The sequence below is a fragment of the Bufo bufo genome, chromosome 8 (genome assembly GCF_905171765.1).
Source record: "Bufo bufo chromosome 8, aBufBuf1.1, whole genome shotgun sequence".
In the NCBI taxonomy this organism is placed as follows: domain Eukaryota; kingdom Metazoa; phylum Chordata; class Amphibia; order Anura; family Bufonidae; genus Bufo; species Bufo bufo.
In genome coordinates, this window is record NC_053396.1 from 158833248 (window position 1) to 158855818 (window position 22571).

The 22571-nt window shown below is 43.9% G+C and overlaps 1 protein-coding gene across 1 annotated transcript in view; it reads left to right on the forward strand.

Moving 5' to 3' along the window:
- ARHGEF6 (Rac/Cdc42 guanine nucleotide exchange factor 6) overlaps positions 1-22571 on the forward strand; it is a 116834-nt gene that overhangs the window by 91169 nt on the left and 3094 nt on the right. The window contains 5 exon segments of the mRNA XM_040404762.1: positions 5506-5599; positions 7662-7751; positions 11925-12024; positions 19099-19117; positions 19120-19155. Of these exon segments, the coding sequence (XP_040260696.1) occupies positions 5506-5599; positions 7662-7751; positions 11925-12024; positions 19099-19117; positions 19120-19155 (339 nt within the window).

Here is a 22571-nt window from a genome sequence, read left to right on the forward strand (position 1 = left end):
TTTTGTAAAGTAAATAACCCTAATTTTCATAATCTTTCTGGGTTTTGTAGTGTACATATTCCATTTACTACTTTAGTTGCCCTCCTTTCAACCTCCTCAGGCTCTACTATGTCTTGTTCACTGGTGCCAAAACTGCACATAATACTCCATGTATGGTCTGAGTAGTGATTATTTAAGTGGTAGGACTATGTTCTTTTGCCCATGCATCTATGCCCTATTTGATGTACCCCATTATCATGTTTGCCATGGCGGCAGACAGGGGTTGTCCTTATGAAACAGCTAATTTAAATGCATGGCCAGCTCACATACCTTCTCACACGAGGATGACTCAGGAATTATGTTTGCAGGTATAAATCGATTTGAAAGGCAAGACATGCCTTCTTAAAGGTTTTATCTAAAAAGACCTCAGATGGTGGTCGACCCACAGTGGGGTTCATATTTACCTGGTCTTGGCGTATATATGCCGTTCCGTGATCTCTGGCATCAACATCCTATTGATTGGAGCCATGTGACTGCCTGCAGCCAATCACTGGTAACAGGTCACCCACTGTCTCGGAGATTGGCTGCATCAGTCACATGGTGCCCGTCAACAGGATGTTGATACCAGACCAATCACCAAGCTGCAGAGACAGCCAGAGAGCAATGGAGCTGGAACCCAGGGGTGGGGACCAGGTAAGTATGAACACCTTCATGGTTGGCCACTGACTGAGGTCTTTTTAAGTCTTGGACAGCCCTTTAAAGGAGGTGGTAAAATATATGTACAAAAATCACACATAACCTTATGGCCAAAAATGTCCTTCATACATAATACATTCTCTTGGCTGAAGTGTCTTTGGAGCTCTCATTAGTTACTCCTTAACTAGGACGGCAATTGTGAGAAGAATGTATACCTTTTCTCAAGATGTGGTCAGGTACTAGTAAATGGTCTCCATGAAAAAGCATACAAATATGGCTCTGCTTTGTTGGTGTTCTGTTGCTGTGTCTGCAGATAGTCTATGCTTTTCTCTGCATTATGTTGCATTAACAATGAGCGTTGCCACTTACAAGGCAGCTTAAGAAATGATGTTTGCTTTTTGAAATGCTGCTAGAAAGTGTCTGAAAGGACATGTTCACTTTACAAAAGTTAAAGGGGTTATCCCATCTTAGACAATGGGGGCATATCGCTAGGATATGCCCCCATTGTCTGATAGGTGCGGGTCCCACCTCTGGGACCCACACCTACAAGGAGAACGGAGCCGGGAGAGTTGTGGCTGGAGGGACCCCGGTCTGTCCACCACCAGGCACAGCTCCCCGCCTCTCCCATTGAAGTGAATGGGAGCGCACCGCGCATGCACGGCCACTGCTCCCATTCATTTCTATGGGGCCGATGGAAATAGCCGAGCCAGCCATAGAAATGAATGGAGGGCGGCTGCGCATGCGCAGTGCGCCCTCTTCAACTTTCTCTGCTCCGCTCTCCTTGTAGGTGCGGGTCCCAGAGGTGGGACCCGCACCTATCAGACAATGGGGGCATATCCTAGCGATATGCCTCTATTGTCTAAGATGGGATAACCCCTTTAAGGCTGTAATAGACAGCCCGAATCTGCAGATGATTCCTTCCCGGCAATCGCCTGCTCGTTAGCAGAGGGGACCGCTTCTATTACATGCAGTGATCTCCTCCACAGCATGAGGAGGCGCTATCGTCCCCATGCGGTTCTAGTTGTTTGCCGCATCAGATCGTGATTATACAGCACTATCAGCCACCGGCAAACATTAAGCGTGCTTAAAAATCACAATTGCCCGATGAACGAGCATTTGGTTGTTCATCGAGCAATATGGCGGCAAGTATTATACATTAGGGTCCATATCACATGTCCGCAAATTGCGGATCCGCAAAACATGAAACACCGGCCATGTGCGTTCCACATTTTGCGAAACAACAGATATGGCTGGCAAATATAAAGACATGTCTTTTCTTGTCCGTGGCTGCGGACAAGAATAGGACATGTTATATTATTTTTTTTTTAAATGAATGGGTCCGCACCCGTTCCGCAAAAGTGTGAATGGACCCTGGTCCCTGTTCCTGCAAACACTAGTGAACAATGAACTGGCAAAAAATTGGCCAGTCTAATACACCCTTTACTGTGTCCATTAATACACATGGATTGTTCCTTTTGGATTACTTCATGTTAAAGTGTTGTTCTATAAGCCTTTACCTTTCCATGGATTGTAGGACTCCAGCATAACGTAAACCGGACTTTAGAGGCATTCCGTTATAATAGAAGTCTAAGGCCTGCATAACGGATCCGTCTGGTTTACGTTATGCAGGAGAGGACCTGCGATCCGTTATGCAGGCCATAGACTCCTATTATGATGGAATGAATAACGGAATGCCTCTAAAGGCAAAAATAAAAGCAATTTCGCCATTGTTTTTTATTTTATTTTTTTAAAGCGTTCACTACGTGGAATAAGTACCATCATCATTTTATAGATCAGTTCGTTACAGACTCGGCGATAACAATTATGTGTGTTTTTTTTCCCATTTTAAATCTCCTATAAACAGATATTTTTTTATTTTTTTATTTTTTCTTACATTTTTTATTTCATATATATCTAAATATTTTTTCATTTGGTATTTTTAAAAAAAAATTATTTTAATTTTTCCTTTTTTTTTTAACAGGTCCCACTTGAAGATCCAGTGGGACTGGTGGCTGTACTATTCTCTGCAATGCTCTTGCAGAGTATAATACTGTAATTTTGACATTACTACACAGCAACCCTGGACACCTTTGCAAGGTGTCTGGTAACCATGGTAACCATCAGGCAGCTGCCATTGGAGCGCGATCGCCTGATGGGGGAGAGAGGGAGCCCCCTCCCTCTATTAACCCCATGGATGCCACAGGCGGCTCATGCCCGCGGCATCTAAGGGGTTAAATGGGCGAGATTGCTGCAGCAGAGTGTTACAGATGACACTCACTTCTGGGGGCGGCATCTGAGGAATGGAGCCGCCACGTCGGATACAGAGGGCCGCACAGGGTGGGGCATCAGAGAGCACAGCAGTGTTGGGGAAATGGACACAGGTAGAATCAGGGGAACAAGGCACGAGGGCATGGCAACATCGGGGGAATGGGACACAAGGGGCATGGCAGCATTGGGGCACAGGGGGCACAGAAGCATCGGGGGAATGGGACACGGGGGCACTGCAGCATTAGGGGAACGGGGCACAGGGGGCAGTACAGGCTCTGATCTGCAGTCTGTAACACTTGTATGTTACAGACTGCTATAAGCCGGGCCGCCGCTGATCTCCTAGACTGATTTTAGAACAAGCTGTTAACTGGGTGCGACATGCGCCAATATTGCGCCAATATTTCAAGTCACTATTCATAACTCAGACCTAAACACAGGTCTAATCCTGGATTGCAGTTCAAAATGTAGAATTTTTGAACAGAGTACTAAAGGAGACGTTGTATTAATATTGTCGCAAAAAAAACAACAACTTTACAATGCTCCACAAATGTGACCCATATAGACGACAAACATGGAATAATAAATGACCCCCAAAGTGGCAAACATGGACGGTTTTTAACAGCTTGTCATGGCGGCTGCTAACATTGCCATCATCCTTACACCATGTTATAGGAATGCTCCTGCGGTTGAAGGGAGGCGCTTTCTATCTTGTTAGTAAATTGCTACCTACAACTACAGTATGTAAGATTTATCTGCATTTTTTGATTTCTTTGCTTCTTGTTGGTCGATGGATCCCCAGCCGTCCATAATACCCTCTTAATGCAGCTCAAAGCTTTTATGTGTCTTGCTATGATATACTGTATGTTGAATTTTCTGTAATGAATAAGTATGCAGATTTCTCATACGCTTTGCATCGCAGTTTATCAGCCTTTTACAAGATCTCTGTTTGCAGTCAGTAAATGGAAGCATTCAGAGGCTGAAAAATCCAGTCTACGCAGTCCTGAGTTAAGGCTCATGCACACAACCTATACAATTCATGGGACCCGTCCATTTTCCCATTTTCCGGTGTGCTTAAAGGGGTTGTCTCATCATGGACAATGGGGGTTTATCGCTAGGATATGCCCCCCCATTGTCTTATAGGTGCGGGAACCGCACCTATATCAAGAACGGAGCCCCACACGTGAAGCAGGGTGCACTGCGCATGCGCAGCCGCCCTCCATTCATTTTCGATGGGGCCGGTGAAAATAGCCGAGCGCTGGTTTGGCTATTTCCGTCGGCCCATAGAAATGAATGGGAGCTCCAATTCACTTCTATGGGGAGCCGGCTTGTTGGTGGCGGACCGGAGTCCTCCAGCCACCACCTTGCAGGGCTCAGTTCTCGATATAGGTGCGGGTCCGCACCTATAAGACAATGGGGGCATATCCTAGCGATATGCCCCCATTGTCCATGATGAGACAACCCCTTTAATACAAGAATCTCACTATAGGTGGTATTCTTATCTGTTCTTGTGGAGAATAGGAAGATACACAGTAAGCTTGTCCCTGTTGGATAACATGTGCTAGGAGATGTCCTGACCCGGAAACAAGTGTATCCACAAAGAACAACTTCACTTCTTTATGGGAAAATCTTTAAAAACATCTTGAAACGATTTAAAAACCAGACCTACACATTTCGGACATGGTATTTAATTATGGTATCATGCCATGAATAAGGTCACTCTATGTCTGAAACGGGTAGGTGTGATTTTTTTAATAGTTTTTAAGGCTTTTCCAGTAAAGAAGTGAATTTGTACAGAGTGCTGAAGATTTATCACTTTGAATTTGTTCCTTGTGGAGAATAGCCCTTTTTGTTAATGGGAGTATGAAAAATACAGAATGCACACGGAAGCTCTCAGTTTTTCAAAGATCCCTTTTTTTCAGATGTGTGACTGAAGCGTTCAATAAATCATCAGCACAAATCTCTCTCCTGTCCTGATAGTTTGGTACAATGTATCAAGATTAGGGTTGAGCAAACCCGAACTGCAAAGTGCAAACTTTGCGAGTTCGGGTACCCGGACCAGAACCCAGACTTTTTCACTGAGGTTCTGGTTCAATGTTTGGGTGATTTTATTATTAAGATAGAATGCTAATTAAATTGGCCATTGTGGGGTTAAAAATAAATTTAAAAAAAACCTCGCCTCATCCACTTGATCGCGCAGCCGGTATCCTCTTCTTTCTTCAGGACATGCAAAAGATGTATGCAAGGATTTTCTCATTTACTGACATCAAGCAGAGATCTTTAAAAGAGTGAGGAACTGAAGCACAAAGTATATCAGAAAGTTAACTTAACATTATGCAATGGTTAAAAGAAATAGAATTTGCATAAAACCTGACAGGTCCTCTTGACAGGTTGGCAGGATTTGCCGACACAGAGAAGCTCCTCGCCCGTTACAAGCACGTCCTTAAAGCATCTTTAAGCTTGTCAGATTTTACACATTTTTTGTTCTGTGTCTTCCCACTTGACCATAAATGGAGTAAATGGAGAATAAGTATCTCTTTATACATTCTTGAAACATTTTTGCAGGAGTCCGCAAAAGCCCCAAAAATGTCAAGAAATTCCTTCCCAAGAAGAAAACCTGAAAGAAAAGCTTCTGACGAGGATTCTGCCTTTAGGAAGAAGTATGCAGCGCTTATTTTATGTCTTTTCTTTTACAGGAAGTTACTTACATTTTATGGAAATAGAAGATTCTAACAGTGTATAGAAAAGAAAAGTTACTGTACAGAAATGAATAGCCCAATGTTAAAGGGGTTTTCCAGGATCGGAAATACTGCTTGTCTATGCTCTGGATCGGTGGAGGTTCCACTCCTGCCACACTCGTCAATCAACGCATGAGCACCGCAGCCTCCTCGTTGTTTACATGGGGCTGTGTAAATGCGCGCCTCTGCTTGGTAGTGGCGGCGCAAGCGTGTTGCAGCTTTGTCCCATTGAAGTGACGCTACACTTCCCCGACTAAGTAGATGGACTAATGTAAACATGTTCACATGGACCCACTGCAGCCCCTTCAAAAAGATGATCACAGAGGGGTGCTGAGAGGTCAAACCCCAACCAGTCTGGTATTGAAGACCTATCTAGAGAACAAGCCATCAATATCCTGATCCTGGGCAACCTCTTACCTATTACTAGTGTTGAGCACGAATATTCGAAAACCGAATTTGTTTTCGCGAATATTTGCGTTTCGAGAATTCGCAAATATTTTGAATATAGTGCTATATTTTCGTAATGACGAATATATTTATATATATATTTTTTTAACACGGTACACATCAGGTGATCATCCCTCCCTTCTTCTAGCTTGTGGGCCAATGAGAAGGCTTTGTCACAGCTTAGCAACATCCCTAGCAACCAATAGAAAAGTCCCTTACTATATAAGAACCTCCCCAGCAGCCATTTTCTATAGTTTATTGCAGTTATGAAAGAGACAGCAGTGTCATTGCTGTGCTGTGTGCTTTGTTGTATTACATTAGACAGTTAACTTATATATCTAATTCAGATAGTTAGGAGATAGTCAGTGTAGGTTAGATTGATCTATAGTGTAGCAGATATTGCCGAAACTTCGCAAGCGCGAACATATTGGAACACTATCTGCATATAAAGCTCTTCTAATGTTCTGCCGTGCCAACCATTTTCTGCAGTCTCAGGAAACTTATACCAGCTTGAAAAATGTAGCATAAGTGACTCACGCCGGTATTTCGCGTGCATTACGAGGATATTACATTGCCTATTTTCGCAATCAAGAATATAATCTCGAATTCGCGAATATAGGACGAATATTCTACAAAATATCGCAAATTCAAATATTGCCCCTGCCGCTCATCACTACCTATTACCTTGTATCCTCCCTTAGCTGCTGGACTTTTGGATACCACTCATTATATGATGCTCAGCTAAACTTGCTCTTTTATGAGACTCCATTATGCAAAGTGTAAGTTTTCAGAAGATATTATCAGAAAGTGGACAGCATCTCTAAAATGTTCAAAGGCTTTAAAGGGGTTTCTGTCACCAGATTTAACCCTATTAAGCTAGCTGACATTAGCGATGTGCTGTCAGCTAAACCTAACTAGCCTATTTCTACTTTTATCTATGCCCCCATTACGCCAGAAATCTAACTTTTATATTATGCTAATTAGCCTCTAGGAGCGGGGGGGGGGGGGGGGCGTTCTTCCTGCTCCTAGAGGCTCCGTTCTCCCACCTTGTCACCTCCCTCCAAGTCCTGATTGACAGGGCCAGGCAGCGCTCGCATCTGTCTGCCAGCCCTGTGCCCTGGTGAAATCTCGTGCCGTTCAGTATTCGGCGCAGGCGCGGTGAGGGAAAGACACTCGCAGGCTGGCAGCTTCCTCACCGCGCCTGCGCCGAATGCTGAACAGCGCGAGATTTAACCATAGCACAGGGTTGGCAGACAGATGCGAGCGCTGCCTGGCCCTGTCAATCAGGACTTGGAGGGAGGCGACAAAGGTGGGAGAATGGAGCTTCTAGGAGCTGGAACAACTATTAGCATATTATAAAGGTTCGATTTCTGGTGTAACGGGGCATCGATAAAAGTAGGAATAGGCTAGTTAGGTTCAGCTGACATTAGCACATCGCTAGTGTCAGCTAGCTTAATAGGGTTAAATCTGGTGACAGAATCCCTTCAAGTTTTATTCTATATCCATAGAGCTTGATTGATATGCTCACTGTTGCAGGCACTGTAGCACTGGAAGAAGATGCCCAGATCCTCAAAGTGATTGAAGCCTATTGCACAGGGGCCGGCTTTCAGCAAAGCCTTAGTTCTGGTAAATGTTCATTTTCTCATTATCCTTGTTTCATTTTCTTTTTTTGTCTGACATCTATCACAGTGATTTATTTGTAGGCTGTATTCTATTGTGGTGCTGTCACACAAGTATTTGACTGTATTCCTAGGCTTTGTTTTATTATGTCAATGTCACAAAAGTAATTGTTTTTTATTCATATGCTGTTGCCTATTGTGGCGATATTGCAGTCATTTTTGCCTGTATTCATCCACTGTGTTCACTTGTGATGATATTACAATGACTTTAATAGGCTGTGTTTTTTTCTCTGTGATTATACCACAATAGGCTGTGCCTTTTTAGAGATTGTATTGTGAAGATCAAAGTCTTTATTGGTATACCATATTTCGAACTGATTTTGTCACATTAATGATTGTCTTTATTCTTTGGCTGTGTTGATGAAGCATGGCATGGCAGCCAGGGGCCCAACAGAGGTCTGTCATGTCTGCCGAGGTCCACTGTGGGCAAGAGCTTGACAGAAAAATAAAATGTGTCTAACATTGTTTCTACTGTGGTAAAATATTGCAGAAGCCATATAAATTAATATTTCTAATTATACACAATAAAATTCATATATCATTTATTCCACATGGTGAATATGGTAAAAAAAAAAATCCCCAAAATAGTTGCACAATAGCTTTTTTTTTCCATCCAAAAACAAGGATAGAAGACCCCATTAGGCTTCTGTGTAAGGAAGATAAGTGATATTAGATTTTTTACACACTTATATAGCGCTGACCTATTCCGCAGCTCTTTACAGACATTATCATCAAGCTGTCCCCAATGGAGCTCACAATCTAAGTTCCCTATCAGTATGACTTTGGAGTGTGGGAGGAAACCGGAGAACCCGGAGGAAACCCACGTAAACATGGGGAGAACATACAAACTCCATGAGCCACCGTGCTGCCCATAGGCATAGGTTATAGATTACTAGTCATATCTATAAACAGTTGTTAGGTTACCCTACCCTTATATCTGCATTGTTATATCCAGTAGGCTGTATAGACAGAGAAACACCCTGCCGGAGCTCACCATGTCATAAGGCCACGAACCCTTTGTATCCCCATGGACTACAATGGGATCCAGCGTAGATCCGGACGCTTTCCGGCATAATGCTGGCTTTCGGCTGGATAAAAAGTTGTGCATGCTGAATTTTTAGTCCAGCTGAAAGCTGGCATTTATGTCAGAGAGCGTCCGGATCCCTGCCAGATCCCATTTTGGTCTATGGGGATACAGTGTAGTCAATGCCAGATACAGTGAACTCTGGCAGGCTGCTCCTCTGCTGGAACAGCCTACTGGATTTCACAACACAGATGTGAAGATAGCCTGCGAAGCACATTTATTAAGACCGGCATTTTAGACGCCGGTCTTAATAAACCCCTGTGCTGGCGGTGGATCCGCCAGAGTTATGAAGAGACGTCGTCCTCTACATAACTTCGGCAGATCCACTGTCGCTTCTCAATGTAAGACAGCTTCCTAGCGGGAGAAGTTGCAGATGGTGGCGCAGCTAATCGTTTCGCCTCAATCTGCGCCGAATAAAGGCGTATTTCTGCTTCATAAATGACCCCCTAAGTGGCTACTTTCTTTTCATTAAAAATATTTCATTATTTTTTTAAATAAATTAAACTTACGCTATGTAAACCAATTATCATTTGTGTGAATAGGGCCTAAAAGACATGCATTTAAAAGGGTTAGGGCTGAGAAAGTTTCTAAATCTGTGAGAGATGTTAATCTTGTTGCTTCCTGTGTGCTACAAAACAAGAATATCTCCAAATCACTAGCTCTCCTGCCACAACAATGTAACTCTTACCATGAGAAGGATGCACAGACATATTGCTTCATAAGTGCAGGTGTGTGCCTATTACAGTATCACATAAAGTCTTTCCAACCTAAAATGCGTGGGATGCTGAGTGACCATAATCACGTCATTCATAGGGGGACATTTATCAAATCGGATATATCAGGTTTGTGGCTTATAAAAAGTGGCAAGTCATGGCAATTGTGCCATTTGGTCAATTTACTGGACATTTGGCGGTTCCTCTACACTTTTCAAAGTGGTCTATGTTTAAGAGCTAAAAGTGAGATTAGACCTGGATCATGGCTCATTTACTATCGTATGTAGGCCCTCTTGCCAAAGTCGCCGACAACTCTGACAGGCAACCTCCCGGCGTTACTTTTACACATACAGGGAGTGCAGAATTATTAGGCAAGTTGTTATTTTTGAGGATTAATTTTATTATTGAACAACAACCATGTTCTCAATGAACCCAAAAAACTCATTAATATCAAAGCTGAATATTTTTGGAAGTAGTTTTTAGTTTGTTTTTAGTTTTTAGCTATTTTAGGGGGATATCTGTGTGTGCAGGTGACTATTACTGTGCATAATTATTAGGCAAACTTAACAAAAAACAAATATATACCCATTTTCAATTATTTATTTTTACCAGTGAAACCAATATAACATCTCAACATTCACAAATATACATTTCTAAAATTCAAAAACAAATCAGTGACCAATATAGCCACCTTTCTTTGCAAGGACACTCAAAAGCCTGCCATCATGGATTCTGTCAGTGTTTTGATCTGTTCACCATCAACATGTGTGTGCAGCAGCAACCACAGCCTCCCAGACACTGTTCAGAGAGGTGTACTGTTTTCCCTCCTTGTAAATCTCACATTTGATGATGGACCACAGGTTCTCAATGGGGTTCAGATCAGGTGAACAAGGAGGCCATGTCATTAGATTTTCTTCTTTATACCCTTTCTTGCCAGCCACGCTGTGGAGTACTTGGACGCGTGTGATGGAGCATTGTCCTGCATGAAAATCATGTTTTTCTTGAAGGATGCAGACTTCTTCCTGTACCACTGCTTGAAGAAGGTGTCTTCCAGAAACTGGCAGTAGGACTGGGAGTTGAGCTTGACTCCATCCTGAACCCGAAAAGGCCCCACAAGCTCATCTTTGTGATACCAGCCCAAACCAGTACTCCCCTCCACCTTGCTGGCGTCTGAGTCGGACTGGAGCTCTCTTGCCCTTTACCAATCCAGCCACGGGCCCATCCATCTGGCCCATCAAGACAACTCTCATTTCATCAGTCCAATAAAACCTTAGAAAAATCAGTCTTGAGATATTTCTTGGCCCAGTCTTGACGTTTCAGCTTGTGTGTCTTGTTCAGTGGTGGTCGTCTTTCAGCCTTTCTTACCTTGGCCATGTCTCTGAGTATGCACACCTTGTGCTTTTGGGCACTCCGTGATGTTGCAGCTCTGAAATATGGCCAAACTGGTGGCAAAGTGGCATCCTGGCAGCTGCACGCTTGACTTTTCTCAGTTCATGGGCAGTTATTTTGCGCCTTGGTTTTTCCACACGCTTCTTGCGACCCTGTTGACTATTTTGAATGAACCGCTTGATTGTTCGATGATCACGCTTCAGAAGCTTTGCAATTTTAAGAGTGCTGCATCCCTCTGCAAGATATCTCACTATTTTTGACTTTTCTGAGCCTATCAAGTCCTTCTTTTGACCCATTTTGCCAAAGGAAAGGAAGTTGCCTAATAATTATGCACACCTAATATAGGGTGTTGATGTCATTAGACCACACCCCTTCTCATTACAGAGATGCACATCACCTAATATGCTTAATTGGTAGTAGGCTTTCGAGCCTATACAGCTTGGAGTAAGACAAACATGCATAAAGAGGATGATGTGGTCAAAATACTCATTTGCCTAATAATTCTGCACGCAGTGTAAAGGTGAAAACCACCTTGTATTCATGCCAAATATATTATTAAGGTGCGTCATTTCATAAATTTGGTGCAGGCACAGAAATCAAATACAGACACACAAATAACCGCAAATAATAAATGTTGCCATAGTATTTACACTTGGACTAGAAAAAATAGATGAATTTGACGAATCTACATGAGGATATTTAGGAATGGCAATTTTACATTGGATGTCCGCATCATTCTTCTATGCACTACCTGCCACTGCTCTGCAAATTCCCGTGCTTCTTTATGACCGCGTGTAGCCTACAATCCAGAAAACAGCAGACAGCAGTTTTCAATACTAGTGACCTATATAAATATAGTTGGAAGGTATGCGGGGGAGAAGGGTGCTTCTATGAACGTGTATGTGGTCATTTATCACTCGTTGTTCTGTTACAGGTTCCCGCAAGGATTCTGTTCCGCAGGTCATGCTACTGGAGGATGAAAGTCTGATCATTGATGACATGAGGAGCAATGGACAGACAGCTCCTGAAGAAAAGTAAGTCGGCCCCTTTCCCCCCAAGAAAAATTTAAGAATATTAAAGGGCATCTGTCAGCAGATTTGTACCTATGACACTGGCCGACCTGTTACATGTGCACTTGGCAGCTGAAGACATCTGTGTTGGTCCCATGTTCCTATGTGTCCGCATTGCCTGAGAAAATGAGGTTTTAATATATGGAAATGAGCCTCTAGGAGCAACGGGGGCGTTGCCATTACACCTAGAGGCTCTGCTCTCTCTGCAACTGCTGCACCCTCTGCACTTTGATTGACAGGGCCATACATAATGATGCCCTTCACTGCCTGCCCTGTCAATCAAAGTGCAGAGGATGCGGCAGATGCAGAGAGAGCAGAGCCTGTAGGTGTAATGGCAACGCCCCTGTTGCTCCTAGAGGCTCATTAGCATTGATATTAAAACATAATTTTTCTCAGCAATGCAAGCAGATATGAACATGGGACCAACACGGATGTCTTCAGCTTCCCAAGTGCACATGTCACAGGTCAGCAGTTTCATAGGTACAAATCTACTGACAGATGCCTTTTAACCACCTCCGGACCGCCTAACGCAGGATTGCATTCCGGAGGTGGCAGCGCTGCGCAGAGTCACGCATATACGCGTCATCTCGCGAGACGCGAGATTTCGCTCAAAGCCGGCCCGCGCATGCGCATCGCGGGCCGGCAAAATTAAAAGACAGTATTTCGTCACCAGCCTGCCAGCAACGATCATTGGCTGGCAGGCTGGCGATTTTCAAAAAATCCAATCCAAAAGTCATATAACAGATCATATTAGTAAATATGATCTGTTATATGGCTTGTCTGCTCCTGTGCTGGTCCTTTTCGTCGGTTGGATCCAGCACAGGAGCAGACTGAACTGTGAGTAGCACCAACACTACACCTTAGCCCCAGATCACCCACCTGCACCCCAATTAACCCTTTGATCACCCCTTTGATCGCCCCTGTCAATCACTAGTGAAAGGAAAAAAAGTGATCAGTGTAAACTGTCACTTTTTTTTTTTTCACTGGTATTGGCTGTTAGGCTTTAGGGATAGTTTAGGGCCCCTTGGTTAGGTAGTTAGCGTCATTAGCACCCACCCCACCGCACCGCAGTCACTTTTATTTGCTGTTTAGCGTATCGCTAATCAGCATTTGTACTTTTATAGTATCTGTAAGTGATCAAAAACTGATCACGGTCAGATCTATAATAGTATTAGTGTCACTTTAGTTCGCCCTCCACCCAAAACGCAGTGTTTGCCCGATCAGGCCTGATCGGTCGCCCACACGTGCGTTCACCCACGCCCGCCCCGCCGCAGTGACAAAAAATATATATTTTTTGATCACTGCACATTCATTTTACACGCACTGCGGCGATAAAAAAATCAGCTAGCCTCCCCTTTGTAAGACAGGTTTGCTTTTTTTCTTGGGTAGTCTCAAGGAATACCCCTAAATTTAGTAGTCCAAAATGTCAAACAGGGGGTATTCTTCTGAAGAGGCCTTTAGGATTCTGACCCAGTCGGATGAGGAGTGGGAACCCTCATCTGACGAATCTAGCGGGTCAGAATATGAACCTGTGGAAAGCAGTGGCTCTCTGACCCAAAGTTCGGACGAGGAGGTGGAGGTCCCTGGCAGCACCAGGCGTACCCGGCCCCATGTCGCTAGACCACAGGTTACGCAGGATCCGCTTCAAGAGCAGCAGAGTGGGGCTGTCGCTGCCGGATCACGTGGTGAGGCATACACCAGCAGCGCAGCACTTCCTGGACCTAGTACCCAGCACTGCCGTACAACCTGGTGAAGTAGCGAGCACCAGAAGGGCAGTTGAAGCTGGTACGGTGGCACGTGCAATAGTTACCCGTCGCAGCCACCGCACAGACAGGCCCGTAGAGCCCTAGAGTCCCTGAGGTGCTGGCAAATCCTGATTGGCAGTCACCAACTTCAGCCGCACCAGTAGTTCCCCCTTTCACCGCCCAGTCTGGAGTTCGGGTTGAGACGGCTCAAATCGGTTCGGCCCTGGGATTTTTTGAGCTGTTCTTGACTGCGGAGCTCTTGGACTTAGTCGTGGCAGAGACCAACCAGTATGCCACACAATTTATAACCGCTAACCCGGGAAGCTATTATGCCCAGCCTTTCCGGTGGAAACCAGTCCAAGTTTCCGAACTTAAAATTTTTTTGGGCCTTCTCCTCAACATGGGCCTGACAAAAAAGCATGAATTGCGGTCATATTGGTCAACGCACCCAATTCATCACATGCCCATGTTCTCTGCTGCTATGTCCAGGACACGATTTGAGACCATCCTGCGTTTCCTGCACTTTAGCGACAACACCACCTCCCGTCCCAGAGGCCACCCTGCTTTTGACCGGCTCCACAAAATTCGGCCCCTCATAGACCATTTCAACCTGAAATTTGCAGATTTGTATACCCCTGAGCAAACATCTGCGTAGACGAGTCCCCTAATACATTTTACCGGGCGCCTTGGCTTCAAACAATACATCCCAAGCAAGCGTGCCCGGTATGGGTCAAATTGTATAAGCTCTGTGAAAGGGCCACAGGCTATACCCACAAATTTCGGATCTATGAGGGAAAAGATCAGACCCTGGAGCCGGTCGGTTGCCCTGACTACCTGGGGAGCAGTGGGAAGACAGTCTGGACTTGGTGTCACCCTTATTCGGCAAGGGGTACCATCTTTATGTGGACAATTTCTACACAAGTGTGGCCCTCTTTAGGCATTTGTTTCTAGAACGGATTTGCGCCTGTGGTACCGCGCGAACTAGTCGCGTGGGCTTCCCCCAACGGCTTGTAACCACCCGTCTTGCAAGGGGGCAGAGGGCTGCCTTGTGTAACGAAGACTGCTCGCGGTGAAATGGAGAGACAAGCGTGACGTTTACATGCTCTCCTCCATTCACGCAGACACGACAATCCAAATTGAGCGAGCAAACCCGTGTCATTGAAAAGCCCCTCTGTGTCCACGACTATAATGCGCTCATGGGAGGGGTGGACTTCAATGACCAGATGTTGTCTCCGTATTTAGTTTCCCGCAGAACCAGACGCTGGTATAAGAAGGTGTCTGTATATTTAATTCAATTGGCGCTCTACAATAGTTTTGTTCTCTACAGTAAGGCTGGGAGAACAGGATCCTTCCTCAAATTCCAGGAAGAGATCATCGAGAACCCCCTTTACCCAGGAGGTTCCGTGGCCCCATCCACCAGTGTAGTTAGCCGTCTACACGAGCGACATTTCCCCAGTGTCGTTCCTGGTACCCTCAACCCAACCGTCACCCCGAAAAAGATGTCGTGTCTGTAGCAGGAGTGGAATAAGGCGTGACACCCGCTATTTCTGTCCTGACTGTGCTGACCACCCTGCCCCTATTGCTATGGAGAGTGTTTCCGGAAGTACCACACACAGTACACCTAGCATAGGGATCACATCTCACCAGGACAGGCACACAGGGCTATTAGGGCCCATTCACTCACAGCTGCTGCAAACCTCTCCTTTCACCTGGGATAAAGTGCATAACGTACTTCGCCACATCTTTGGGCGATTTGCGCTTTGCACATTGTCCCATGGGGAAGGAGAGGTTTGTTCTATAAAGGTAAAAAAAACTAAACAAAAAAAAAAAATACCGGTAAGTAAAAAAGTTAAACGTTCAGTTAAAAAAGTTTAAAAAAGTTTCTATGTTCTGTTCAACAGTTAATAAAGTTATTGCTTTGCGGCCTGGTTTTTTCTTTTTTGTTTTGTTTTTTTTACCTTTCAGGTGGACCAACCGATCGACCAGCTGCAGCACTGATGTGCATTCGGACAGAAGCATTGCGCTGCTGTCAGATTACACGCAAGTCGGTGTATGCGGCGCTGCAAGACGAGATTTCTCCTCTGCAGTAAAAGATACGTTTGCCGAGGCATATGAGCTGAGGAGGTGGCGGTGTTCATATACTTTGGCAAACACTTTGTATATATAAAAAAAAAAATCCCGGCAATGATTTATTCATCCACATCGATTGATGTGAATGGAGAAATCTGGTTTGCCAGGGCATACGAGCTGAGTGGGTATGGATGTTGGGGCGGAGCTCCTATGTCCTGGCAGACGCCTTTCCCCTCCTTTTTCTTTTTTTGCAGAGATTTTTTCATCCACATTGATCGATGCGAATGAAGAAATCTGTGCCGTTCATTTTTTTCTTTCAGCCCAGAGGCTGAACGGAAAAAAAAAAATCTCATTACTCGTATGCTTAATATAAGGAGAATAGCAGAAACTCCCTAATGCTGGGCATACATGTAATGATTGCGGAGACCCTCAAATGCCAGGGCAGTACAAACACCCACAAATAACACCATTTTGGAAAGAAGACACCCCAAGGTATTCCCTGAGGGGCTTATTGAGTCCATGAAAGATTGAAATTTTTGTCCCAAGTTAGCGGAAAGGGAGACTTTGTGAGAACAAAAATCAAAAAAATCAATTTCCGCTAACTTGTGCCAAAGATTTTTTTTTTCAATGAACTCGCCATGCCCCTCATTGAATACCTTGGGGTGTCTTCTTCCAAAATGGGGTCACATGTGGGGTATTTATACTGCCCTGGCATTTTAGGGGCCCCAAAGCGTGAGAAGAAGTCTGGTATCCAAATGTCTAAAAAAATGCCCTCCTAAAAGGAATTTGGGCACCTTTGCCCACCTAGGCTGCAAAAAAGTGTCACACATGTGGTATCTCCGTATTCAGCAGAAGTTGGGGAATATGTTTTGGGGGTGTCATTTTACATATACCCATGCTGGGTGAGATAAATATCTTGGTCAAATGCCAACTTAGTATAAAAAAAATGGGAAAAGTTGTCTTTTGCCAAGATATTTCTCTCACCCAGCATGGGTATATGTAAAATGACACCCCAAAACACATTCCCACCTTCTCCTGAGTACGGAGATACCAGATGTGTGACACTTTTTTTGCAGCCTAGGTGGGCAAAGGGGCCCCACATTCCAAAGAGCACCTTTCGGATTTCACAGGTCATTTACCTACTTACCAGACATTAGGGCCCCTGGAAAATGCCAGGGCAGTATAACTACCCCACAAGTGACCCCATTTTGGAAAGAAGACACCCCAAGGTATTCCGTGAGGGGCATGGCGAGTTCCTCGAATTTTTATTTTTTGTCACAAGTTAGTGGAAAATGATGATTTTTTTTTTTTATTTTTTTTTTTTCATACAAAGTCTCATATTTCACTAACTTGTGACAAAAAAATAAAAATTTCCATGAACACACTATGCCCATCAGCGAATACTTAGGGGTCTCTTCTTTCCAAAATGGGGTCACTTGTGGGGTAGTTATACTGCCCTGGCATTCTAGGGGCCCAAATGTGTGGTAAGGAGTTTGAAATCAAATTCTGTAAAAAATGACCTGTGAAATCCGAAAGGTGCTCTTTGGAATATGGGCCCCTTTGCCCACCTAGGCTGCAAAAAAGTGTCACACATCTGTATCTCCGTACTCAGGAGAAGGTGGGGAATGTGTTTTGGGGTGTCATTTTTACATATACCCATGCTGGGTGAGAGAAATATCTTGGCAAAAGACAACTTTTCCAATTTTTTATACAAAGTTGGCATTTGACCAAGATATTTCTCTCACCCAGCATGGGTATATGTAAAAAGACACCCCAAAACACATTCCTCAACTTCTCCTGAGTACGGGGATACCAGATGTGTGACACTTTTTTGCAGCCTAGGTGGGCAAAGGGGCCCACATTCCAAAGGCACCTTTCGGATTTCACAGGTCATTTTTTACTGAATTTGATTTCAAACTCCTTACCACACATTTGGGCCCCTAGAATGCCAGGGCAGTATAACTACCCCACAAGTGACCCCATTTTGGAAAGAAGAGACCCCAAGGTATTCGCTGATGGGCATAGTGAGTTCATGGAAGTTTTATTTTTTGTCACAAGTTAGTGGAATATGAGACTTTGTAAGAAAAAAAAAAAAAAAAATCATCATTTTCCGCTAACTTGTGACAAAAATAAAAAGTTCTATGAACTCACTATGCCCATCAGCGAATACCTTAGGGTGTGTACTTTCCGAAATGGGGTCATTTGTGGGGTGTTTGTACTGTCTGGGCATTGTAGAACCTCAGGAAACATGACAGGTGCTCAGAAAGTCAGAGCTGCTTCAAAAAGCGGAAATTCACATTTTTGTACCATAGTTTGTAAACGCTATAACTTTTACCCAAACCATTTTTTTTTTTTACCCAAACATTTTTTTTTTTATCAAAGACATGTAGAACAATAAATTTAGAGCAAAATTTATATATGGATGTAGTTTTTTTTGCAAAATTGACAACTGAAAGTGAAAAATGTCATTTTTTTGCAAAAAAAATCGTTAAATTCGATTAATAACAAAAAAAAAGTAAAAATAGTCAGCAGCAAAGAAATACCACCAAATGAAAGCTCTATTAGTGAGAAGAAAAGGAGGTAAAATTCATTTGGGTGGTAAGTTGCATGACCGAGCAATAAATGGTGAAAGTAGTGTAGGTCAGAAGTGTAAAAAGTGGCCTGGTCTTTCAGGGTGTTTAAGCACTGGGGGCTGAAGTGGTTAAAGGGGTTATCAATCTTATAAAAAAAAAACAATATGCTGGGCCCCCCAAACTGAATATACTTACCTGGGTCCCTGCGCCGCTCCTGGTCCCTGCTCCCTGTGCTGCCTTCCCTCCCGACAATCACCTGTTAAATTGGCCTGTTTAATACACCCTTTACTGAGGATTCATGGTTACAAACATGGGGTTCATCTTCCTTTCATCCAAGGGAAGGCCTTTTATTCTCAGCTTGGACACTTTACTGTTTCTTGATAAAAAATGTTATTGTTATTTGTTTGGATGAACAATTGTAGTTGTGAGAAAACGTATTAAAAAAAAAGCTGTGCTATGTATCTAGCACAAAGGGCCCTATTGAAGCTCTACATGCCAAGAACATTGACTTTTCTACGTTGAAGCTTATGTTCTGCAGTTGGCTTCAGGCAGTCAGGATTTTCAATTGTCATCAATTGTATTGCTACACCGAAAGTGTTATACCACCGATAAAGACTACTTTTGATCCATTAGTTTTTTTTGCCTTGCAGGAGTCTTGTAGACACAGTCTATACGCCTTACGAGATGAAGTCAAGGAATTAAAACAGGTATGAATCATAGAGAGATTCCAGCCTCTACAGGTGACTAATCTGTATTTGTAGGAATGCAAAATATATTATAATACTAGGTTCAGACTAAAGATCATATGTGTAATTGCCTCTAAAACTATAATATCACTGTCATTGTAGCCATGAGATGCAAGTATTCGGCCACAATTGGATGAATGGTCTGATATTGAATGCACGTACCAGAAATGTGTAGTTCTAATCGCCCATTGTGTATTTTTGAGGCGTGGATTACCCCCTGATGCCATGTAGATGACATGCAGTGGATTACCCCCTGATGCCATGTAGATGACATATAGGTAGACATTGGTGAGACTGCAGCACTCTCATGAGCCTGTAGCCCTTTCAAACAGGGGGATTGTGAAGTCAGAAATACCCTTAGATTAGGCCAGATAGGGATTCATGGGAGAGTAGCCTAGAAGAATCAACTTCTATCTAGGAGCAGCGTCAGACTGAGGAGGCCTAGGGCCCGACAGAGTGGCCTTTATTCTGGGGAACAACCCTACAGCTACAAGGAAATATTTCCTCTTCATTTAATTTATGGTGCCTGTCTGTTGGTGCCTCTTACAATGTCTAGCTGTACGTACCTTGTATAATGTCTGCCTGTATGTTTATATATGTGTAATATCCCTAGTCATAGCCTATATTTGCACTATGCCTGGTTTTACTGTGCACTTTTACTTGTGCTTACCCCTCACCCACTAAAAACACACAAGATGCTCTCATGATCTCAAACCTTAAGAAGCTGCTTCTTGTAGGAGAAGGTCCCTGGAGGTGTAACTCCATTCTGAAGAGAGTACGGTATGTGGTTGCCTGGCTCCTGCAATTGTTGTGCCCCACCGTTCTGGTCATGCAGGGCAGGCCGTGACCTGGTTAAGTGCATGACCACTGTTTTTATACTCCAGGAGAGGGACCAAAAATTTATGCCATGCAGAGGGCTCCAAAAATTATTTTGCTGCCCAACTTTTTGTATTACTGGACGACCGGCACACCAGCCTCCACTGCAGACTGTCTTCTCCTGATCAGGCTGATATTGGCCTGATTGTGAATATGGCCTAAAGAAGAACTCCAGACAGAGCTCAGTGGAGCCCCCCTTTTGGAAATCCCTTCTGTGCTCTGCTGGATCACTGACCTTCTATGGGGTTACTCTTTATAATAGGACACTTCTGAGATTCCCAAAAAGTGGAGCCTGTAGGCAGGAAGGATCCAGACAATAATTAATGAACAGAAAATGTTTTATTTTTGTTATAGAAATACAATATAGCAGATGATTTGTGACTGCTGTGCATTGGGCTCCTGTGTCTTCACCATCTTTTCTAGTTGGTATAAATATTAGGATCCACAATGGGACGTCGCTGTATTGCGCTCTCAGCTACAACTGTTACATCATTTCCTTGCAAAAATGGAAGATGGCTAGGAAGGAGGTGGCTTCTTTCTAGCTTCTGTATTACCATCAATCTTGGATATAGACAGAGGAATGGAGGAATGACATGGCAGGCTTATCCACCCCAAAGGCAGCAGAGTTCATCCAGGGGCTCATCACTCCAGTGCTATATTCTTCATGAAGTAAGAAGGATCTGGCTGTGGTGGCATGTATGATGGCTCCAAATCTTCTTAGATACTTGTAGACCTGTGGGTAGAGGAGCAGGTTACATGGGAAGTGCGAAGCATTTATACATAATTGTGGAAATTTATTACCAGTTTCAAGATTTAAGATTAATTATGTTTCTAAACAGGTCATCATTAAAAGAGTTGTCACACTGCAGCAACTTATCTCCTATCCACAGGATATGGGACAAGTGTCGACTGGAGGGGGTCCGACCACTGGAGACCCAACCAATCACTAGTTTAAAATGTAGCGGCATTCACATTGCTACTCAATTCAGCTGAATGGGGCTGCCGGAGATAGCTGACTGCTTGAACGCTATCTCCAGCAGTCTGCCAGAGTTGAATGAAGCAGTAGCACACATGTAGGTCCACCACTCATTTAACAGCAGAACATGGATCTAGTGATCAGCAGGGCCCCAGCGCATGGACCCCACTGAGCAGACCTATATCCAATTCTGTGGATAGTGGATAAGTGTTGTAATGGACTTCAAAAATGGGTTTGTTTCCGTATGTCCCATTCATTATGATTAAGGAAATCAAACATTTGGCCACTTTTCCAATAAAAATGGGAGTTGCGTCGCTTTTTGTATTATTGAGGCTCCCCGTGGTCACCAATGACTTTTAATTGACAAGCCCATAATGATATATAAGTAGAAAAACCCCTTTAACAAATATCAAATGTATTCCTGTAAGAGGATAAGACGTGAGAAGACCTCTGGGCAAACAGAGTAACAAAGGCTTTCCCCCAAAATATATCTATTAGTGTATATAAATACATGTACGACAACATATAAATTCTTCCAAATGTTCTCATACCTTATCAGATGGATACTGTAGGTTATGTCACTTCTCCACAGGTACATATGTCTATCAAACACTGATGACTTATTCTTGGGGCAATATTCCTCCTCCATGTAATTAGTTAATGAGGTAATTTCTTCAACTGGAGCTTTAAGGCTGGTAAGTTTTTAGGTGGTACATACTTAGCCAGCATTGCATCCAGTCTGGGGTGTGCAGCTAGCATGCCCAGGATATTCCTGCCATACATCCTGGCTTGTGGGCAGCTATCCTGCACAGCTTTGGCTAAGCTGGTATTGCCCTATCTGTGATGCCCTTTCTTCAGAAAGGAAAAACTCTGGGCCCATTCTATCCACCAGACCTGAGAGATGTTTCACTCTGGTGGATCTCACCGTGCTGTTCTTGTGGCAGAGTCCTCCTTCTATCAGGGCTGTGAGAGCGCAGCCAGGGCTGACATTCTCCACCATTGATGTTAGAGAGCTGTTCACTGCCTCCTGGATAAAGGAGCTGGGAATCCCCGGCTTTTTGTAATAACACACTGACTGTCTGCTGGAGGTTGTAGTCCATGTGTGTCTTCACTGTAGAGAACATTGTATCCAAGCATTTAATAGCTGCAAGTGACACGGCTGATCTCAGGTTGTTCACTTCTTTTATTACAGCGGTCCTGAGTTCTCGTACGGATGGTAGAGCAACTTCAGTATGGCAGGATATCAGGGAGACGATGGTATCAATACCTTGATTTTTTTTTCCCAGTCCTCTTTCCCCAGCAGGCTCAGGGCCTCAGCAGCCGCCGTATAGGGCTGGGATAGTTGTTTTAGGTGTTTGTTAGGGGTAGCTTTCTGGGTTTTTATTGCATGATGACTTGATGATGTTCTTATAGGTGGTAATGCTGATGTCTTTGTCCTTGGGTGCAGGAGGTTTCATCATGCTGGTCCCTTGGATGTAGCTGGGAATTCTTATACTGCACCGTATTCACAGATGTTATTTTTGGC